The sequence below is a fragment of the Zeugodacus cucurbitae genome, chromosome 4 (genome assembly GCF_028554725.1).
Source record: "Zeugodacus cucurbitae isolate PBARC_wt_2022May chromosome 4, idZeuCucr1.2, whole genome shotgun sequence".
NCBI classification, from domain to species: Eukaryota; Metazoa; Arthropoda; class Insecta; order Diptera; family Tephritidae; genus Zeugodacus; species Zeugodacus cucurbitae.
This window is the reverse complement of record NC_071669.1, coordinates 33,434,327-33,457,040: the sequence shown is the minus strand read 5'-3', so window position 1 is coordinate 33,457,040 and position 22,714 is coordinate 33,434,327. Positions and strand designations below refer to the sequence as shown.

At 35.0% G+C, this 22,714-nt stretch overlaps 2 protein-coding genes across 8 annotated transcripts in view; one reads left to right on the top strand and one right to left on the bottom strand.

The window, feature by feature from the left end:
• Positions 1-22,714, bottom strand: part of LOC128921584 (craniofacial development protein 2-like) — a 39,095-nt gene that overhangs the window by 2,809 nt on the left and 13,572 nt on the right. The gene's annotated exons all lie outside the window — the stretch shown is intronic.
• The window catches only part of LOC105218665 (alpha-tubulin N-acetyltransferase 1), a 59,868-nt gene that overhangs the window by 33,784 nt on the left and 3,370 nt on the right, over positions 1-22,714 (top strand). For all 5 annotated transcript variants that reach the window (XR_008471021.1, XM_029044476.2, XM_054229617.1 and 2 more), the window contains exons 2-4: positions 2,224-2,380; positions 3,480-3,635; positions 18,438-18,764. Coding sequence is in view for 4 of the 5 variants with exons in the window: in XM_029044476.2 (XP_028900309.2) it covers positions 2,274-2,380; positions 3,480-3,635; positions 18,438-18,764 (590 nt within the window). In the remaining variant the exon portion in view is untranslated. The remainder of the gene's footprint in view (positions 1-2,223; positions 2,381-3,479; positions 3,636-18,437; positions 18,765-22,714) is intronic.

Here is a 22,714-nt window from a genome sequence, read left to right as displayed (position 1 = left end):
ATATTATGAAGTAATTATTTGATTAAAATTCCTAAAAAATTGTATTGGCGATTTTGCCCCATGAATAAATAGTGGCAAAGCTGATTCGAATATTGGTATTGTTTATATTCGAAAAAATGAAAATCCAATCAGATTCTGTGACACCATTGAAAATCAGAATTGGTTTGCCATTCTGAAGTGCTGAACACATAGACGACGCCAAGCGACGAGCGACATCTGTCAAATATTAAAACACACGCATTCTTAAAGGCACAGCTTTTTAGACAACAGCACGATTTCTTGAAGTGAAAGGTTTCAGTACAGCAAGAATGAAATTGTTGTTTGATATGTCGATGCCGTCTTCAAAACGTTCAAGACGCTGGCTTCAAAGAGACATTTGTAGTAAGCCGTCGCTACGTCGTGTCGTGTCGTCGTCTTTGTGTTCTGGACTATGTCTATGTCGTCGAATAGCACATACAGCTCATCACTCCATCTTCTGCGGTATTCGCCATTGCCAATGTTTAAGGGACCATAAATCTTCCGCAAAACCTTTCTCTCGAAAACTCCTAGTGCCGTCTCATCGTATGTTGACATCGTCCACGCTTTTGCACAATAAAGTAGGACGGGAATGTTAAGCGCCTTATAGAGTTTGATTTTGGTGCGTCGAGAGAGGACTACTTTTCAATTGCCTACTCAGTCCATAGTCGCACATGTTGGCAAGAGTGATTCTGCGTTGGATTTCAAGGCTGACATTATTATCGGTGTTGATGCTGGTGCCTAGGTATTCGAAATTATCTACAATTTCAAAGTTATGACTGTCAACAGTGACATGGGAGCCAAGACGCGAAAACGCTGACTGTTTGTTTGATGACAGGAGATATTTCGTCTTGTCAGTCGTCAGTCTGGAAAAAGCAGAACTAACGGCAGTGTTGTTTCCACTGATATCGATATCATCGGCGTGCGCCAGCAGCTGTACACTCTAATAGAACATTGTACCTTCTCTATTTAGCTCTGCAGGTCGTATTATTTTCTCCAACATCAGGTTGAAGAAGTCACACGATAGTGAGACACCTTGTCTGAAACTTCGTTTGGTATCGATCGGCTCGGATAGGTCCTTTTGAAGGGATACCAAATTCAGACACAGCGGCCTAGAGGCAAATACTTTTCGGTGCTGTCGAAGGCAGCTTTACAATCGACAAATAGATGGTGTGTGTCGATCCTCTTTTCACGGGTCTTTTCCAAAATTTGGCGCATGGTGAATATCTGGTCAGATGTAGATTTTCCAGGTCTAAAGCCACATTGATAAGGTCCAATCAGTTTGTTAACGTTGGGCTTTCTCTTTCACACAGTACACTCGATAGAAGCTTAGGAAGCTTATCCCACGGAAATTGGCGCAGATTGTGGGGTTTTCCTTTTTTGTAGATTGGGCAGAGTACACTGAGATTCCAATCGTCGGGCATGCTTTCTTCCGACCATATTCCGCAAAGAAGCTGATGCTTGCACCCTATCAGTTCTTCGTCGCCGTATTTGAATAGCTCGGCCCCCGCCGCCTTGTTGTTCTTCAAGCAAAGTTTGTTTATACTCTCTTTCAAAATTTAACCGTTACTATAAAATGAAATACCTTACAATATAATAATTCTTACGTGAGGTACTTGAATCCATCATAATCCTTGCAAAAGGTCAAGTAAAAACTAAAATATAATAAACGAGAAGATCAAGTTTCGAAGGGCGAGTGCAAGCATTTGTTCTTATTACTGGGATGCCTCTGTTAAAAAAAAACGGACTTATGGCTGGCTAATTTATAATAATCAACGTACATATTCTTTATTTCTGATAGTTGTATTCTTCCAGATGGCGGTCAATTATTTCCGTTCTTTATTAGAGTTTAGTCTACCAACATCATACAACGATCTTTGCATTTCATTTTATTTCAGTGGTTGTTGTTGTTGGTGTTTGGTTGAGATTTATAGGGCTCATATTTCATTCCATGAGTACACTTATTGCCGATGTATTCCGTTGAAGTTATTCAAATACCTTCTCAACGTAAGGTATCAACTATGAAATACTCTTATTATTTCGTAAGATATTTAACAAGTTGTACCTATTTTAGTTATAAATTTCATATATATATACCTAAGTTAATTTAATACTATAATTCCATTCCTATTTGATCGTTTAGTATCGTTATATTATGTAAGAAGTACACTAATACATATATCTAAGTCCGATCCTAATTTTTCTCAGGTTAAGAATTATAAAAAATAGGCTAGCAGAAGGAAGGAAGAACTATAAGAATGGCTAAATTCAAATTTGACATCGGATGTATTTTTAGTCAACCCGTTGTAAAAATATCATCCAACTTGCTACCTCACACATTTCTGGGCGATAGAAGAATGGCTATGTGAGTATAGTGATTGCAAAACAAGATTGTATGTATAATTAAACATTTATTTAATATTCTATAGCATTTACATATGTTTATGACAACTCAAGCAACTAAACAACCGTGTAACGAAATTCGCCTAAAGTATTCGAGATTGATATAATGTAATATATGAAGAACGTGTGTTCTTTTAGACGTGTGGTTCAGATGAAATAACCTGCAGATAAATTATTGATATGGTCAAGAATTTAGCCTAATTATTGCCATCATAATTTATAAATTGTTTCAGACAAGTGCCCGCCGAAGGTCGTATGTCAGCAATACACATTCTTCCGGAGTAAGTCCGTTCATTATGAAATGGCAAACTGAGTATAAATCAAGTAACAGCTATCAAAAAACATGCGATAATTTGTGAAAAACTATAAAAGGTTATAACCAAGTCACAAATTTCCATATCAAGAGTAGAAAGATAGAATTGATTTCGTTGTCTTTCAGTACTTAATACAGAAAAAGTTAGAAAATTATAAATAAAATAATTCGCTAGGGTTCATAGCCCCTCAACAAATGTACGATATATTGTACAAACTTCACTTCGGTGGTAAACATTTGTTTATATATATGTATGTATGTCATTTATTCATATTTAAATATGTATATATATAACACAATGCATATGTAAAAAATGTTTATAATAATATACTTACAAATTAATTAATAAGTTTAATTAAAAATGTATTTAATTACATTTATAAAGACTAAATTATTATTGTGTATATACATATGTACATATGTCCTTGGTTACAAGCTAACAGCAGACTATATCTTTCAATCTTTAAAAACTTTGTTGATTAATTTTATATAATGGATTTTTTTAGTTTATTATGCTTGGATAAAAGATTATGATGAAAATGTAACAACACATTTTTCTAAAAAGCCCTTGTTCTTTCACACCAAAGAAAACAGTGTCGTTTGTCGGCCACTATATCTCGAATAGTTTAAGCATTACAAACAACCGATAGTTGATTGAAATTTTCGTGTGAATGAGTTTCAAGGTTATATAAATCAATTTCAATACTATTAATTTAATAATTATGTTTTCAATTTCATCTATTCACAGGGATGTTAGCTCAAAGGTGTCTGAAATTATAGACCGGTTAGGTGAACTTTCAGCCATAGCACAGAAACTGTCCAGACCTATTACATCAGCACAAAAGCTGCGTATGTCTGAAAATCAAACTGTCTATCTTATGGCTGATATAAATGGATGCGATGGGTGAGTAAATGTTTATTTTGAATATACGACTATGTAAATATGATGTATGGGTACGAATGATAAAATGCTACTGGGACTGCGGCACAATTTACCGATATGTGCGGGGCCACAATATCGTGCGTGAAATACAAACAGCGTCCAATTACAACGGGATTATGCATTGATGCTGTAGGTTAGATTAGGTTAGTTTGGTCTGGCAGGTCTGCAGGCCACGCATAGACCAGTTATGGTCCTTTGCGATACCAGAATGGAGTGCCCTCACACGTTCCCCGAGTAGTAGCCATCGTTTAGAATGAATGGGCCTGACGTAAATTTTAATAGTTTATGAGGCTTCACTAACGATATCTCCTCTAACTTATCGTATTGTGGGGCCCCTAAGTACCTGAAACACTGTCTTGCTAACGCAGGACAAACGCACAAGAGATGCTCCACTGTTTCCTTGGTGCCCCGCTCTTGACACTTTCGGCATTCCTCCCGATCTGACAGCCCCATCTTATAGGCATGTGCCGCTACTAGGCTGTGACCGGTAAAAATGCCAACCATGGTCCTACAGCCCTTTCTATCGAGCGCCAGTAAGAACCTTGTATATTTTTGATCTACCGCTTTGCATATAACGTTTGCAGTTTTACACCCCGGTAGATCCTTCCAACAAGATTTGAGTTTTCTTGTCATACATCTGTGTATGTCGTCGTACAGAATGTGCATGGGTTTACTGATGTCGATCGTGTTCCCAGGTAACAGCTGTACACCACTCTTGGCAATCCCGTCTCGATGCCTCTATGGCCTGGCACCCAGTAGAAGTGTAGCCTCGTATTCCTGGCGACCCTCTCCACTGCTGTCCTGTTTGAACGGTTTGTTTATGACTAATTCCGGACAGTATATAACTTCACCTACTCCCTCTTCCATTTTAGAGCCATCCGTATAGATATTTAAGGTGTTGCATGTAGTTGGGGTACCATTGCGCCAACCATCCTTTTCCATGTTTACCTTGAACTATCTTTCCCCAATTGTAGAATGGGACCAGATAGTCTGTGCCTGTCAACTTAGCAATCAAGCTGTGTCCGAAGGATCTGTATGTAAATTCACCTGTTGCCAGTAGTCGTCTCGCCGATTTCGCCGCGCAGTTTTCGGCAAAGAGATCTATAGATGGCCGGTTTAATATTTGTTCTAGAGCAGGCGTTGGGGTGGTTCTTAGGGCCCCCATTATATAGAGCGGTGCAAGCCGCTGTACCTTTTCCATCAGCTTCCGATACGTAGATTTCCTTGTATCCGTCCACAACACCAGAACAGAATTGGTCTCACTCTTGCTGTGTAGCACCAGTGCATGAGAGAGGGAGAAAGCCCCAGGTAGTTCTACGCGCACAGAAGTTTGTTGTTCAAGACTAACCCCAGGTATTTGGTACGGTCCTTGAGCGGGAGCTCGGTTCCATTTAGCGAAGAGGGCCTCCGTTCCACTTTCCCGTTACCGCATACTCTGTTATCTTGGAAACTTTGTCTTCAAAATGTTTTAGCAAGTTGTTTACCACTAATGTCCATAAGAGTGGAGATAGCAATCCGCCTTCCGGAGTACCTCTACAGACTTCGTTGGTCACACTGGCATCATTCCATTCTGCTTTTATCTTCCTAGAAACCAAGAGGTTTTTTACCCACCGTTGTATGACAGGCTCAACACCCATTGACTCGATACTACGCAGGATGGATTCCGTAGACACATTATTGAATGCTCCCCAAAAAGTTGAGGAATGCTCCCAGAGCATATTTCTTGTATTCTAGAGCTTTTTCAATGTTGTATAGCAATGAATGCAGTGCAGTCTCCACGGATCTGCCTTTTGTGTACACATGTTGTGATTTGGACAAGCTGCCTGGAGGCGCTGTGTCTCTTATATGCGCCTGAACTCTTTCGAGTAGGTAGGATTATTTTTACCTGCCTTCGGTATGTAAACTACCCTAGCCTCTCTCCACGAGTGCGGTACATAACCAAACCTTAGACATTCTCTGAATATCACTCGCAACCACGGCACGACCAGCTGCTGCGTTCTGTAGCATGGCTGGAAAAATGCCATCCGTACCGGGCGATTTATATGAGTCGAAAGAGTGGATTGCCCATTATATTTTATCCTCCGTAATTATGTACGCGGAGCTTGAGGAGCTGGCAGATAGAGGTAATGCTCGAAAATTTTATGAAAAAATGAAGCGACTTAACGAAGGTTTCAAGACCGGAGCGATGACGATGGAGCAGATGTTCCACTACCCGACCATGAAGAAATTCGAATAACAATTACCCGCCTGAAGAACAACAAAGCGGCGTGGGCCGATAGATTACCGGCCGAGGTATTCAAATACGGCGGCAAAGAACTGATAAGGTGCATGCATTAGCTTCTTTGCAAAATATGGTCGGAAGAAAGCATGCCTGAGGATTGGAATCTCAGTGTGCTCTGCCCAATCCATAAAAAGGGAGATCCCACAATCTGTGCCAATTACCGTGGGATAATCCTCCTAAATATCGCCTATACGGTTCTATCGAGCGTACTGTGTGAAAGACTAAAACCCACCGTCAACAAACTGATTGGACCTTATCAGTGTGGCTTTAGACCTGGAAAATCCACAACTGACCAGATATTCACCATGGCCCAAATCTTGGAGAAGACCCGTGAAAAGAGGATCTACTAACACCACCATTTTGTCGATTTTAAAGCTGCTTTCGACAGCACGAAAAGGAGCTGCCTATACTCCGTCATGATTGGGAAGGACCTATCCGAGCCGTTCGATACCAAACGAGGTTTCAGACAAGGTGACTCACTATCGTGTGACTTCTTTAACTTGATGCGTTAAAAAATTATACGAGCTGCAGAGCTAAATAGAGAAGGTACAATCTTCTATAAGAGTGTACAGCTACTGGCGTACGCCGATGATATTGATATCATCGGAAGCAACAACCGCGCCGTTTGTTCTGCTTTTTCCTGCATGGATAAGGAGGCGAAGCGAATGGGTCTGGAGGTGAATGAGGACAAGATGAAATGTATCCTGTCATCAAGCAAACAGTCGGCGCATTCGCGTCTTGGCTCCCACGTCACAGTTGACAGTCATATCTTCGAAGTCGTAGATAATTTCGTATTCCTGGGAACCAGTATCAACAATCCAACATTGTCAGCCTCGAAATCCAGCGCAGAATCACTCTTGCCAACAGGTGCTACTTTGGACAGAGTAGGCAATTAAAAAGTAAAGTCCTCTTTCGGCGAACCAAAATCAAACTCTACAAGTCGCTTATCATTCCCGTCGTGCTTTATGGTGCAGAAGCTTGGACGATGTCAACATCAGATGAAACGACACTAGGAGTTTTCGAGAGGAAAATTTTGCGCAAGATTTATGGTCCTCAGAACATTGGCAACGGTGAATACCGCAGACGATGGAACGATGAGCTGTATGACTTATACGACGACATTGACATAGTTCAGCGATAAAAAGACAGCGGCTACGTTGGCTAGGTCATGTTGCCCGAATGGACGAAAACACTCCAGCTCTGAAAGTGGTCGATGCAGTACCCGCCGGAGGAAGCCGAGAAAGGGGAAGGCCTCCACTCCATTGGAGGGACCAGGTGGAGAGCGACCTGGTTACACTTGGAATCTCCAACTGGCGCTGAACTGTGAAGGAAAGAGAGGAGTGGCGCGTTTGTCTTTTCAAAGCTGTTACAAAAGTTTTTCCAGGACTGTCGTTTGCTCCTGCGCACTAACTTTTTGTAATCCCATAACATTCCAACATTCCTCGCTTTCCGCTAGTTTGGCCAAGTTGAAGATTTTCCTTACACTGCGTCTACACAATTCGAGCTCCTTGTTTCACCAAGGGGGCCTCGTTTTGCGTTTGGTCCGCAGCATAGGACAAGCGGAATGATAAGCCTTAACGAGAGCACTGCAGAAGAGATTCACACCCTCCTCTAACTCTTGTGGAGAATTGAATGCGCACGGTATAATACCCCTGACAGACGGCGCCGTAAATTCGGATTAATTGCTTTAATCAGGGTTAATTTGAGAGTTATCCCAGTTAACTCCGTTTGCTAACTCCCATTTAATCCTCAAAATTTTAGAGATTTAGTAGGAGTTAGTAGCATTTGCGTTGGCAACATTGTTAAACATGGCCGCTTTTAACCTATTGTGAATGAAAATATGTAATACTGACAGCTGTTTTTCAATTAAATGTAAACAAAAACATACGCATGCAATGAAGAAAAATATTTTTTTCTAAAATGGACGTTCTAATAATAACGTATTTATGTATATTTTTTTAGTGAATAGTGATTTTGTACTAATTGTGCGGCTAAAAACCGCAATATTTGCTTTCTATCCAATTTTATTTCACCAAAATGGAAATATTATTACCAATCAGCTGTTATGGGAGTTTATAACTCGCTTTGCTGCCGTCTGTCACCCACAAAATTGGAACTGATTAAAAGCGCAGTTAATCGGGAATAACTTTGCCGTCTGTCTAGCGTATTATACTATAAATTATAAACACATTTCGTTTCATTACTTCAATACCTTGATGTCCGAGATGTACTGATGATATATATTGAACTCAATTTACCAAATGACATAGTCCTAATCGAAATTTCGATAGATACCGCGATCTGAAGAGGGAAGCGAGACGTAAAAAGTAAGAGGCTGAAACTTGTGAGTATGTAGAGCTTGAAAAGCTGACCGACATGGGTATTGCTCGAACTGGTTTAATTTGGTATTTCCAATTGGCGCTAAATTGCAAGTAATACCAATGCCTGGACAGATTTCAGCACTATTTGAAGCTAGGAAAGGTCTATACTCTCAATAATTATTTTACACAGGTTTATTAACCCTCTCATGCCCGAATTAAAATGGGCGGATCTAACATTTATTTAGTACAGATATATATTAGTCTTAACTCAAATATGAAATGATAAAAATTTCAAAGTCCTTTGTATCCTGGTTCATTAGTTACAGGATGTTGCATATAGGCACAAATTAAATTACAGTACTTTTCGTTTAATTGACCCTATGATTAAATGGTTTCCCCGTTCATTTGAACGGTGTTATCGGGCAAAAAATATAGCATATGAAAGCACATGTAAATTTTCTCGGATAATTGGACTCGGTTAATTGATGTTCACGCTTAGTTGGTTCAAAATATATGTCATCAAAAATCATTTTCCTTTTAAATTTCCCCGGTTAATTAGACCAAATAATATTGTTGAAGAAACTAATCTTCTAATCAACACTGTATAATTTTTTAATAATACATTTGAATAACAAATATATCTACATATGTACATGAATTGATTATATATAAATAAACTGATATGTACATAAATTGATTATTATAGTATACCTATGTAAGTACATAAAATTGTTATTGCATTTTTTTATAATGGTAAAAAATATACAAATATTTGAAAAACTTTAAGTGCATATGTATGTATGAAGTTTCCTTTAAGGGGTTAGGTGGGTTTAAGAGGTTGAAAACATGAGTATATTTACATTTTTTTTAGTATATACAATCATATCTAACTTTTTTGCCATATACTGACTCGAAAAATAGTTGTAATAAAGATGTGTAGAAATTTTTGAGTTTTGTTTAAATCCGTTTAAAGATTTACATTCTTGAAATTTTAATCATATCGATTTCATACTTTTGGATAATATTTTAATATTGTACTACAGTGGAACTTCCCTAACTCGAATCGCCATAATCCACAAAAAAACTTCGGGTTAGAGAAACTTCGAGTTATAGGATTTTCATTAAAATATATAAATTTTTCAAAAACTGTAAAATAAGATTTATGCACTGTTTTATTTATGTATTTCGCAAAAATTTTAATGGACATATGTTAAAAGATGTTTTCTGTAATTTTGTTTGTTGCATTTTGTTATTGTTTGCCTCTTGGCGTCTATATCCTTTGTTAGATGATTTATGAAATCGATAAATGTAATATTATATTTTTTGTTCGCCTCCGTACGATATAGAGGGACTCTTTTAAAATTCTGCCTCGATAGTAAAATTTTAAATTTTGTATTATAGTCTGATCAAAAAGTTCGATTGATGGATGAAAATTTGTATGAAAGTATTTAATAAGACAAAAATGATCCAAATTAGCGTGATTCCTGTAATTGAACTAACTGTTCATTTAAACGGGATTCTTTTAATTGAACAAATTGTTCAATTAAGCGAGTATCTGTTAATTGATTCAAATTTTGATATGCAATTAAGCGAAAAGTACTATATTATATAATAAATAAACTAAACACTTTTCTCATGACTATTTTTTTTAATAACTCTTTTATCCATATTTATTTATAAAGTTCACTTTGTTTTAAAATAATACAATTATTTTTATGTTTTTGAACACTTTTTGTATAACCACTTTAGAATAACTTTTTTCGCGAAACCGGTTTTGACAATTCCACTCTGCGGAGAACGCATACTGAATGAATACGTGCACAGCTCATAACAGAAAATGTAACTGTAAGCTTGCACAACACATAATTGCCTATAGGCAACATTGGGCATGAAAGGGTTAAGATAACTCATAAATTCACCAATTGGGGTATTTGGTGCACTGCTTTCATCCAATCCCAACTTGTGTTGTGGCGTTCATGGCTTGAAGCATTCCATGGATAGTGGAATGCAATTCGTTTATGCCTATTCTGTAATCGATTCGAAAAAGAATTATCTCGAATTCGAATGTTTTGAACTCTGTAACTTTATTTTCGCATTTTCAATCCTTCTTTGTGAATTCGACTTACGAATATTTGAAATTATGTAAGTTGAATTTAATTGTCAAATGTATTCGAGTTTCGTATAAAATATAAATAAGAGCTCTAAATGCAATATTCAGGGTTGTGGTGGAATCTGACAGTTGTCGGAATCAGAATTCAAACCGACAAAAAATTCTGGTTCGTGTCATGAATTCTGATATTATTAGTTTGATGTTCGAATCAGAAATTTTATTGGTTTTAGTTGTCATGGAAACCAACTATCAGAAACAAACCAACCGCTTCAGGGCTGACAGATTTGAGATATTTTGTTCCAATTTATTTTGATTTGCCGTTAAAACGCTTTGGAAAAAATATAATTATTATTAAAAAATAAGATAAGAACGCTAAATGACGTAATTATTTAATTCAACTGAAAAAATGAAAATATAAGAAATTTACAAAATAAGTCATTCAGATTAAATCATGGAAATATATAACTTTTTACTTAAAAGTTAAACAATATATATATACACTTAAATATGTACATTTTTACATAAAAATAATTATTATTTTTGACATCTTTTCAGCATAAAGCAATTAGTGTGATTCCCTAAAACTTTAATTTTTTCGTTTGCGCTACTTTCATTGCCAAATAAAATAAAAGCTGAAATAATTTCTCATTCTAATTATATTTTTTGGGTTTAATGAATATTTTGAACTAATTATGTGATTACAATTCCAAAAAAATGTCTTGCTAATTTTTCCCCATGAATAGATGGCAGAACAGCTGATTCGAATATTGGTTTGATTATATTCGAAAACACAAAAATCCAAACGGATTCCGTGACACCAAAGAAAATCAGAATTGGTTTGCCATTCTGACATTCAGCAAATCTGTCTTGGATTCCACAACACCTCTAATTATTTTTAATTGGGACTCGGCTAACAAAAGGCAAGGAATACTGCCAAAAGGTTAAAGCGGAAACTACATAGCTCGCGAATGCGAACTTTTGACAGTTGAGTTGAATACACATGTTCTCATGAGATGAGCTACATAGCTTTCGCATGTTTTCGTAACCAACGCTCCGAAATTCGAACTCGGATTCGAAGACGAACAGAAGTTGAAAATTTTCAACTTTCATACGCTAACACAGCAACCTTCACATTCTTAAGAATAGCAACCAACATTATGTTACTTACTATCTTTTGTTGTTTTAATTACACAGGTCAACAAAAAAAAAATCGATGAAAGGTTCCTTTGACCAAACATGGTGTATGATATGTATTTTGGGCCGCTGAAACCGAATCTGAAGTCCGTTTTACTCCATCACGTCAGGATTTTATCCTAACCTCAAAATACATGTCCAATTTTACTTGACAGAAAAAAATTTAAAAATATTAACGGATTTAGCTTAATTTTGGAATAAAGGGGTTTTGAGGGGTCCCTGATCACTTATTTAAAGTCAGATTTTCAAAATACAAAATAGAAAATCCAATATGGCTGTCGGATTTTTACAAAACTTAGTATCTGTGTGTTTTTGAGTTTGGTCAACAAAAAGGCTGATTCGTTTGTATTAATTTATTTAATAGTAGCGAGTTTTTTTAGTTTCAAATGATCTTCGTAGTGCTTTTCTTTTATATGGATTTGAAGTCTCTCTTTTTAGTGACCAACAGTAGTCTGCTAACATGTGGTTATTCCATACATTCCATTCCATTCCATTCCATCTCTTGTAAATCCTGGTGGAATCTCTCGCCCTGCTCTTCACTAAAGTCACCCAAATTTTCAGGAAAATATTCGACGTGTGAATGAAGAAAGTGCAGTTTTAGATTCATTAGGCATCCCAATTTTTCATAATTCTTTAACATTTTCTTGACAATATTTGCGTAATTAGGATCTTTTGTATTTCCCAAAAATTTTTGTGTTACTTCTCTGAAACTTTGCCGGGCTTCTTTTTCCACCGTAGTCATTCTTTTTTCAAATTCAGTATCCTTCAAAAGCTCTCTTATCTGTGGACCATTCAAAACGCCTTCTTTTATTTTTGCTTCTGACAATTTGGAAAACTTTTCGAAGAGGTACATTTTGCTTTGCGCATTTCTTATTGCTTTAATAAACTGTTTTACAAGACCCAGTTTTACATGGAGTGGTGGTACTAAGACTTTACGTGTTGGAATTAGACTCTCCTTTATAACATTTTTAGAGCCTGGAATTAATTTTTTCCTTAATGGCCAATCCTTTTGCACATACTGCTTATCACGATCTCGACTGTCCCACTTTGTTGTCCCAGTAAAACCGTTATTATCTTCAAATCACCACACAATTGCCACTGATGTTTATTATATTGTAGTTTTTCTAGTAAGAAATGGAGGTTGTAGTATTCCTCACTAGCAACTGGTAACGAAGCACACTGGTTACCATTGTGCAGCAAGACTGCTTTTAAACTTCGTGTCGAAGAGTCAATAAATAGGCGCCAGTCGCTAGCTTCATATGGAATATCATATTCATTTATTAGTCCTTCAATATCGCTGCAGTACACTAAATCATCAATGTTTGTGAAATACTTCCTGAATTCAATGTCTAAAATGGGATTAGGGTCACGTACACGTACAACTAAACCCATTGCAGACTCACTATATACTAAGTTTTGTGAACATTAAAGAAATTTTTATACATTCGACAGCCATGTTGGATCCGCCATTTTGTATTTTGAAAATTTGTCTTTAATTTCGTAATCAGGAACCCCTCAAAACCCCTTTATTCAAAAATTAAGCTAAATCCGTCAATATTTTTAAATTTTTTTCTGTCAAGTAAAATTGGACATGTATTATGAGGTTAGGAAAAAATCCTGACGTGATGGAGCAAAACGGACTTCAGATTCGGTTTCAGCGGCCCAAAATACATATCATACACCATATTTGGTCAAAGGAACCTTTCATCGATTTTTTTGTGGACCTGTGTTCTTTAAGCTCGTTTTCTTCGATACAATATAAGTATTTTCTGAAATACAATATTTATTAATTTATTAATAATGTATTTATCTAATATTTAAAGTAATTTTTAAAGATTAGGGGTGATGAAGTTTTAATAAACAAGGTAGGCAGTTTAAATTTTCCTTCCGTTGCTTAATGTACACTGCTTATAAATCAATAAAAAATAAAATCAATACAAATTTAAAATCGCCGTCCATATTATTTAGGTCGTTTTTAAACTCGCAAATAAAACGTGTGCATGTGTATCGCCTTGTACACAGCTCCTTGGCTAATGAATTTTAAAGTAGCAGCAACTTTTATATTTGGACTTACTCCCGCGGATCGTATTGGCACGGTTAGATTCTCAGTTATGCGCTGTATGACATAATCAAAGGATTCCATTGAAAGTCTAAAGTTTTGTATGAAACTATAATCCCAAATGCAAAAAAGTATATAACCGAACATAATACATATGCACACAACATTACGTTTTTTGCAATAATATTAGATTCATTTCTTAAATAACTTCTCGCAATCATTTCCACAATGCAATGGAATCCATTTTTTTGGTGGTGGTGGTTCAACTTTCGGATATTTATAAGCTTGATTCGATTTTTTTACAGAATGCTAAAACACATTCGCGTCGAATATTAAATTCGAATATAATTAACTTTCGAATAGTCAATTATATGAATAATATATGTATTTATGAATCCGTGTGACTCGGCTCCAATAACCGGCTTTATTAATTTTGCACACGGAGTCATTGCAAATGGTTTTCTGGATCCATATTTTAACCTCTTTCGCAACATCTGTAGTCTTCACCTTTGGATTTTCGATTTCACGGCTATTTAATTTAGAGAGACGTCCGGAAAATGGTTTTAAAGCGATGAAACCTATTGATATATACCTTTCAACGTTGTAGATTTACTTTTCCTATCTATATCACAACACTTTTGTTTTATAAGTAAAATTTTATGTTATTACTTCAACCAATACCAAATTCATAATTCATTCTAAATTTCTGCTAGTTTTGTATGCAAATTTGTTTCGGCTATTGTATTTAACTAGCGCCGATTGGGCTGAAATTTTAAATATTAAAATTAATTAATTTTTCAATTAAGAAAGATCGAATGATTTTATCTCAAAAACTATTAACTGTTGATTTTTTTCCCGAAAATCTAGATAAAAATTTCCTGAGGCCACCATTTTGTTAATGAAAAACAAGCTTCGATCAGGCCCCGGATTATCTATTTATAAAATTAATTTTTTTATCCGATTAATATTACATTAATCTCCAAGGACTTATGATAGTCACCACAAGGACCTTTTTTTGAAACTGGGTCAACACACACAGCTATAACTTTGGGAATTATAAAAGTTTTTTTTTTAATTTTCGTGACTTCAAGTCAAAACATTGTGTAATAATGTCTATCCTTAACCCCTTAAAGTATTATATATTTTAGGTAGGTCATCTTTACATTTATTGCTTATTTATACATATCTTAAGCTTTATAAATATTAAAAAAACAATATTTTTCTTAAAAAGTGATACATTTTGAACGGAATGACGTGGCCGTTTAAAAAAAAAACAAATTTTGACTTTCGTAATTATTGAGACTTTATTTTCGGAGACATCAAAATACTCGTTAGAATATAGACTTTGAAATTAAACAAAAAAAATCATTTGTTTGAAAATTTCAGGGTGGCGCAACTTCTTAAGGAACGAATTCCGTGTTGCAATCACGTAAGCAAATGCGTCAGATATAGATACAAAAAATTCTTAAGAAAATCAATGAAATGAACACATCGATGAGTAACAAAACAAATATGGAAGGGCTAAGTTCGGGTGTCACCGAACATTTTATACTCTCGCAATTTTTTTATTTAATATTATTAACATAACAAACAATTTGACTCACATATTCAGCACATACAGTAGTTTTCCGAAATAACGAATATTCGTTTTAACGAAAACGCTTATAACGAACAAGCAAATTTGTTTTGAGTACCTTAAATGACGAACATCGGGGATTTGTAAGTACTCGATTTAACGAACAACATGACGAAGACATATGAAGAAAGAGAAAAAAATCAAATGACATCGAACTAGAATTAAAAATAAAACTTGAAAAAAAAAATCAAAAGAAATGTGCAAATTGGAATAATGTTAAATTTTATAAAAAATTATTGATCAGCATAGAAGTATAGGTGTCAGAATTGGTCCATTTTGGAAGAATTTATTGGATTTGAATGGTTTTGTTATGGTTTTTCATTTTTTAACAAATAATTAATAAAACAATTTATTAAACTGCCATTTACGGATATTTAACTCATTTTTATTGAAAAACATACCTCTAAGTGAGTACTCGAATTAACGAAAAATTCGATATAACGAACAGGCCTGACAATTAATGTGTTCGTTATTTCGGGAAACTACTGTATATGGTATAAAGTCCATGGAAAATTTGAAAACCCTAATATTAACTATTTTCATCAAAATTGTCACACAATACCAAAAAAAATATTTCTTAACACAAATTTGAAAAAAATTAAAAAATATTTTATAAATTTGTCAAGTGCACAGAACAGGGCTGTAAGTATATGGGAGATAGGGGGTGTTATGACCCGATTTCACTCATTTTTGGCACGGAGACATATGTATTATTAGAACATATTCCCTCAGAATTTATTCAAAATATCGTGAGGCACCTATTCGGTAAAATATTTGTTAAAGCACTGAGGTCCTCATATTCGATATATAGGACTTGAAAACTTATGGACCAATTTTTAGAAGGGCGAAGCCACTCTTTAAATGCAGTATTTTTGTAAAGTTCTGTTCCGATATCTTCACGAGTGCATTCTTTATATATTGCAAAGTAATCGATTCAGATCGACGCAAGGCAAATAGGCGTGGTTGTAAACCGATTTGGCTTATTTTCATAACATATCATTGGGATGCTAGGAAAATATTATGAACCGAATTTTTGAAATTGGTCGAATAGTTCGGAGATATGGCTTTTGACCCATACGTAGGCGGAACCACGCCCATTCAAAATTTTGTATACCATTTTGAGTTCAGCTTTTCTGTACCATCTTTATAATGAAAATAAAGGTTCATGGTGGTTTTTTTTACTGAATTAAAGCATTTTTAGTAGTTTTCAACATAACCTTTGTATAGGAGGTCGGCGTGGTTGTAATCCGATTTCCTCCATTTTTGAACTCTATAAGGTAGTACTTGAAAGAAACGACTATAGAAATTTTCATTGATACAGCTTTAGTATTATAGTTTACGAGACATGTACAAAAAACTTAGTAGGTGGCAGCGCCACGCCCACTTTCCCAAAAATTACATCCATATATGCACCTTCATAGTGCGATCCTTCATACCAAATTTTACTTCAATAGCTTAATTAATGGCTTATTTATAGCATCTTATGTGTTTTCGGTTATTGCCATTTTGTGGGCGTGGCAGTGGTCCGATTACGCTCATCTTCGAACTTAACCTTCTTATGGTGCCAAGAAAAACGTCTTCCTCTCTTTCATCAAGATATCTCAACCAATATAAAAATATATATTTAATGGTCTTTAACATAAGTAAGTAACTAGGACCTCAACTGGGATGACAACAACTTTTGTCATCTGAAAACCAAATTCCGTTAAATACAGGAATCTAAACGAATTCACGATCTTAAAGGGAAACAAGCACAAGTCCTGAAAAAGTGTAAACAAAAAAAATTTCTGAAAAAGTAAAACAAGCTGAAAAAGCGAAACAAAACTCCTGAACTCTTGATAAAGATATAATGCATCAAAAAAATTAATACCACAATGCAAGTGCACCCTACAACCAAACCGGAAATCAAAACCAAAAAGTAGATAACTCTAGGCAATTCATACGCTCTATACACAAACAACAAACATATTGAAATGTGCTTTATGCACTTCCTCTTCACTGAAGTAGACACTGTATTTCGAAATTTGTAATAATCATTCTCAATTTCAGTATTTTCTTATTCCAACGCTCCCATTGAACTTATTTTTGTAATGGTATTTTGATGAGATATTTTTTACCATTATAGTTTACAAATTTGAATGTTAATGATACACAGAAATCTAGGAGTACTATCTAACGGGTGATTTTTTTGAGGTTAGGATTTTCATGCATTAGTATTTGACAGATCACGTGGGATTTCAGACATGGTGTCAAAGAGAAAGATGCTCAGTATGCTTTGACATTTCATCATGAATAGACTTACTAACGAGCAACGCTTGCAAATCATTGAATTTTATTACCAAAATCAGTGGCAGAAAATCCGCTTTTTTATCGACAAATTTTGTTCAGCGATGAGGCTCATTTCTGGTTGAATGGCTACGTAAATAAGCAAAATTGCCGCATTTGGGGTGAAGAGCAACCAGAAGCCGTTCAAGAACTGCCCATGCATCCCGAAAAATGCACTGTTTGGTGTGGTTTGTACGCTGGTGGAATCATTGGACCGTATTTTTTCAAAGATGCTGTTGGACGCAACGTTACGGTGAATGGCGATCGCTATCGTTCGATGCTAACAAACTTTTTGTTGCCAAAAATGGAAGAACTGAACTTGGTTGACATGTGGTTTCAACAAGATGGCGCTACATGCCACACAGCTCGCGATTCTATGGCCATTTTGAGGGAAAACTTCGGAGAACAATTCATCTCAAGAAATGGACCCGTAAGTTGGCCACCAAGATCATGCGATTTAACGCCTTTAGACTATTTTTTGTGGGGCTACGTCAAGTCTAAAGTCTACAGAAATAAGCCAGCAACTATTCCAGCTTTGGAAGACAACATTTTCGAAGAAATTCGGGCTATTCCGGCCGAAATGCTCGAAAAAGTTGCCCAAAATTGGACTTTCCGAATGGACCACCTAAGACGCAGCCGCGGTCAACATTTAAATGAAATTATCTTCAAAAAGTAAATGTCATGAACCAATCTAACGTTTCAAATAAAGAACCGATGAGATTTTGCAAATTTTATGCGTTTTTTTTTTTTAAAAAGTTATCAAGCTCTTAAAAAATCACCCTTTATATGTATTGAATTGCAGATTTTCTTGTAATTAACTTTATTAATTATTTTCAGCGATGTCGTTATAGGACTTTTGAAAATTGGTACCAAAAATTTATATCTTTTCGATAGTACGGGCCAGACGAAGAAAATTGATAAAGCACGTTGTATATTAGACTTCTACATTCACGATTCAAGACAGCGTATGGGAATAGGTAAAATACTGTTTGATATAATGCTTAAAGAGGAGAGTTGGAGTCCAGTTAAATGCTCAGTTGACAGGCCATCTGAGAAGTTAATACAATTTTTAAAGAAATACTATGGCCTGGAAAAAATTATACCACAAGCTAATAAATTTGTGTTATATGAAGGATTTTTCGACGAAGATGAAGATGCTAACAGGTACGTTTTTACATCTTAAAAATCTAATTATTTTAATTATTGTACTCTTAATACTCTCTGCAATTTACTGTCTAAGACACAAAGACAAAGTTTAAAACATATCCTTATATGCACTAACACCAACCCGCCTAAGTGCCCCTTCTTAACATGCAAGGCTTTTGAGACATTTAAGCGGGAAGGCACTTAAATGAATCCCGCTTAAGTGCCTCAAGTTACTTGCCAAGCTTTTTCTCAAATATTTCGATCTAATATTTTTTCTTTTAGAATGAAAGTAATATTTATTTCTTATTAATAAAAAAAATACTTATTAATAACAATAAATATGAAAAAAACATTACAAAACTATGTATATGTTTTCCTTTTGACAATACTCAGCGCATTCAATGACAAAAATAAAAAAAGGCACAAGCAATGGTGTATTTGTGGTTTAAATATTACAGGCATTTCAGCGGGAAAGGCAGTTAAGCGGAGGCTCTTAAGCGGGGAATTCTATATGTACATTTAGAGAAAAAACAACGATGCCATAAAATATTGTCACTTAAGCAGGAAAGGCTCTTAAACGGGGATCAGTGTATATATATTATGTGTTTATCTATCTGATTATAACCTTGTATACCACTACTTACATTGTTTATATATGTGGAATTTAGTACAGAAGAAAGGTTCCATATATGCATGTCGTGACAACTATTTCTCTCACCAGACTTAGACTAGCCCTGCTTAATGTTGTTAAGTGTTGTTTTCATTTTGAAAAGTATGGAAGGGTTTAGTTTAGCCGAACATGTTATGTTTCGTATTGAGGAAGGCTAAAAGGGGGACAATATGTTCAGATGTTGGCAAAAATTAAAATACACTTGGATCTCCTTTTTGGACGGTTTTTTACACGATTTTGTTTACACCTTCTAGTTACCTTTTTTTACGTTGGTTTACTATTTTGCACGTGTTTTTTATTTTATTTATAAACTTTTTTTGTTCCAATAAAATTCCATAGGTAAATACTGGTATGCTTCTTTTTAGAACAAGTTTTCGAAGTATCTTTATATGTATATTCGAATAAATATTCCAAATAAATTCTAAATTAAGTTTAAACGAAAAAAAAAAACATTTTTTCATTTAAGTAAATTTAAGTTCACTCGATGAGGAGGTCAGTTTTAATTTTTTTATAAAGAAGCAAAGAGCACAGACATTTTAATTTATCAAATCTGTCGACAGTTTTACGTTCTCACTTTGTGGTAAAGCAGATTAACGACTGAATGAATGATTGGATGAAAATTTTCGAACGATAATCTTTATCGTATCGAAATCGATTTCGCTGCGGATTCAATGATTAGGCCCAATATTATGAAAATCTGCAGTGTTTTAATTGTGTAAATTCTCACTGTACGAATATAATATAGTAAGTTTTATATGAAAAATTTGTTTTTTTTTTTGCATTGATAATTTGCTGTCCCAGTTACCCGTGCAAAAAAGAGATCAAGTGTATGTGGTAATTAATTTTTATATTTTATATTTTTAGTCAACGAAAAAGTAAATGTTCAGGAGAACTCTCTCATACTATTTGATTACATGCTAGAGGAAAATGTTTAACCTGTTCAGACACTTTACACTTAACTTTAGAGCTTTTAGCTTAATGGTACTGTGTGATCGGACTCCGTCAAATCATGTGCAAATTCCTATAAATTAATTGTGATAGTAGCTGTCGTTGATTAGTATGAAATATATTTAATGATCCGAAAATTATTAATTAATTATCAACTTATATGAATGCAGCACTATAACTATACATATTAATTTAATCATATACAGTGCTAGCCAAAAAAATTGGAATTATGAACTAAAATATTCATACAGGAAAAAATATTAAATGAGGAATTGTTTGTATTTGCAATAAGAGATAAAATAAATTGTTACCAAAAAAAATAGTAATGTTAAATTCTTCAAGAGCGGTGATTGTTTTTATTTTAGTCTGTCTAATAGGTAATATCTCAATTAATACTTTGTTGCGCTTCTTTTTGCCTTAATTACCGCCCTAATCCTTCCTGGTATGGATGAAATGACCTTTTGGGGTAATCCGACCTGCATGTCATCATACCACCTATTCAAAACGACGAAATGACGTTTTTTTTGGTTCCAAAATATTTAAATTTTATTGTAGTGAAACGTTTCAGTAAGGCAACAATGAAATTGCTTTTGATATGTCATTGCCGTCGCACGTCGCACGGTGGGTCCGCTTATATGAAGCCGCCGCCATAAATATTTACCGTTGAGATATCGCTATAAAATTTTCACCAAAAAATCTAAAATATAGAAATTAGCCACATCGAGCGACTATATCCTATAGCTCCCATATGAACGATGGAGACAAGTTATAATAACTTTGCCTTGAAATGTTATAGTCCGATTTCGGCGATTTTTACACAGGCGCGCGATCCCACACTCTTTGTGGAAGATGGCCTAAAGTTCTTCCATAACTTGTCTGTTTCGTCTATAGTTTTAAGCACTAAAGGCCCATAGATACCATAAATAAATTTGCATCAGATATACCATCAAAGTCGTTAGGTATGAACTAGTGGTATTGACTTTGATTTGACGAACCGTCACAACCCCATTTCGATGTTGGAGTCATTATTTCTGGAACATGAGCTAGATTTGTGAAGTTCTCGGCGGCCAAAATAATTCTTTTAGCTGTGTGATCAAGTAAACTTTGCAAATCAACTTTTGCAGATATTGGGTAATAGTAATATTTTCAGAGTAACAATGCCTTTTTTCCTCCCGAACTCTATAATACGGTGGCAACACATCACATCCGAAGTCTTTAAGCACATTTCGCACAACTTCATACTGATGCTTTCATAACTGTGCATCAATTAACATCGCCAACGCTTTTTGAGAATCTATGTATGTCTTCTTAATAGCTGTTGATCCAGCTGCGGCCTTTAATTCTTGTTCAGAGTACTTATCTCGAAGTTGTTGGACCTTGTAACCTTTAGCCCCTTGACTACCTTCTTTAAATTTCTTTACCGGTCGTCCAGCAATTAAACTACGTTTATTTGAAGTCCCGGGTAATAATTTATCAACCATCTCTACAGTAAAATTCTTATCCAGCCATACGGAATGATTTTTAAATGGTACGTTTTTTTTCCTGTGGCACTGGTTCCATTTTGAATTGAATGAACTTATGTACCTTTTTTTAATTTGTTCTAAAATTAACTTCACCTTATCTTCACTAAAAGAAGGGAATTTATCCCTCAAAAACTGCGTTAACATCGGCCGCACCGAATAAATTCTTCAGTAGCTGTCGATTACTTATGGAAACGGATGACACTTTGCAAATATTATTTGCAATATATATTTATACAAATCACACTTGTTAAGAACAGTTAGGTTTTTATTACTCTACGAATTTCGAAATTACACAAACGCTACTTTAAATTAGCAATATGTGAGGACGCGCAATAAGTCAAACAATTGCGCCCGTTGTCACAACAACCGTTCATAGCTATCTTTGATCCTTATCCGCACGTATCCGCAGTTAATTTTTTCGTTATCATATTCCTTAAAGTGTACATAAAATTTTAGGACTAACTAGACTATGTAGGTACATGTAGCTAATAGTCAAAACCAAAGTGTATTCAACAAAGTAAACTAAGTATTTGACATACCCGTTTTTGACAATAAAATAGTATACATTTCATGTATTTGTTTACATTAACGTGTCTTTTTTATCTTGAACAATATAATATATATTGATAAAATTGTTTGCAATTTGTCAGTTGGAGCACAAAACATTAGTAAATTGCTTCCATGAGCTGTTATGCATAAGCAGAAAGTATTCGGCACTTTATTTTATTCATTTAAAAAATATTTTTTTTTTTTGTTTGAAATTTGTTTACTTTTGAATTTAAAAATTTGAATTTTTGAATAAATGTAAGGGTTAAATCAATGGCAAC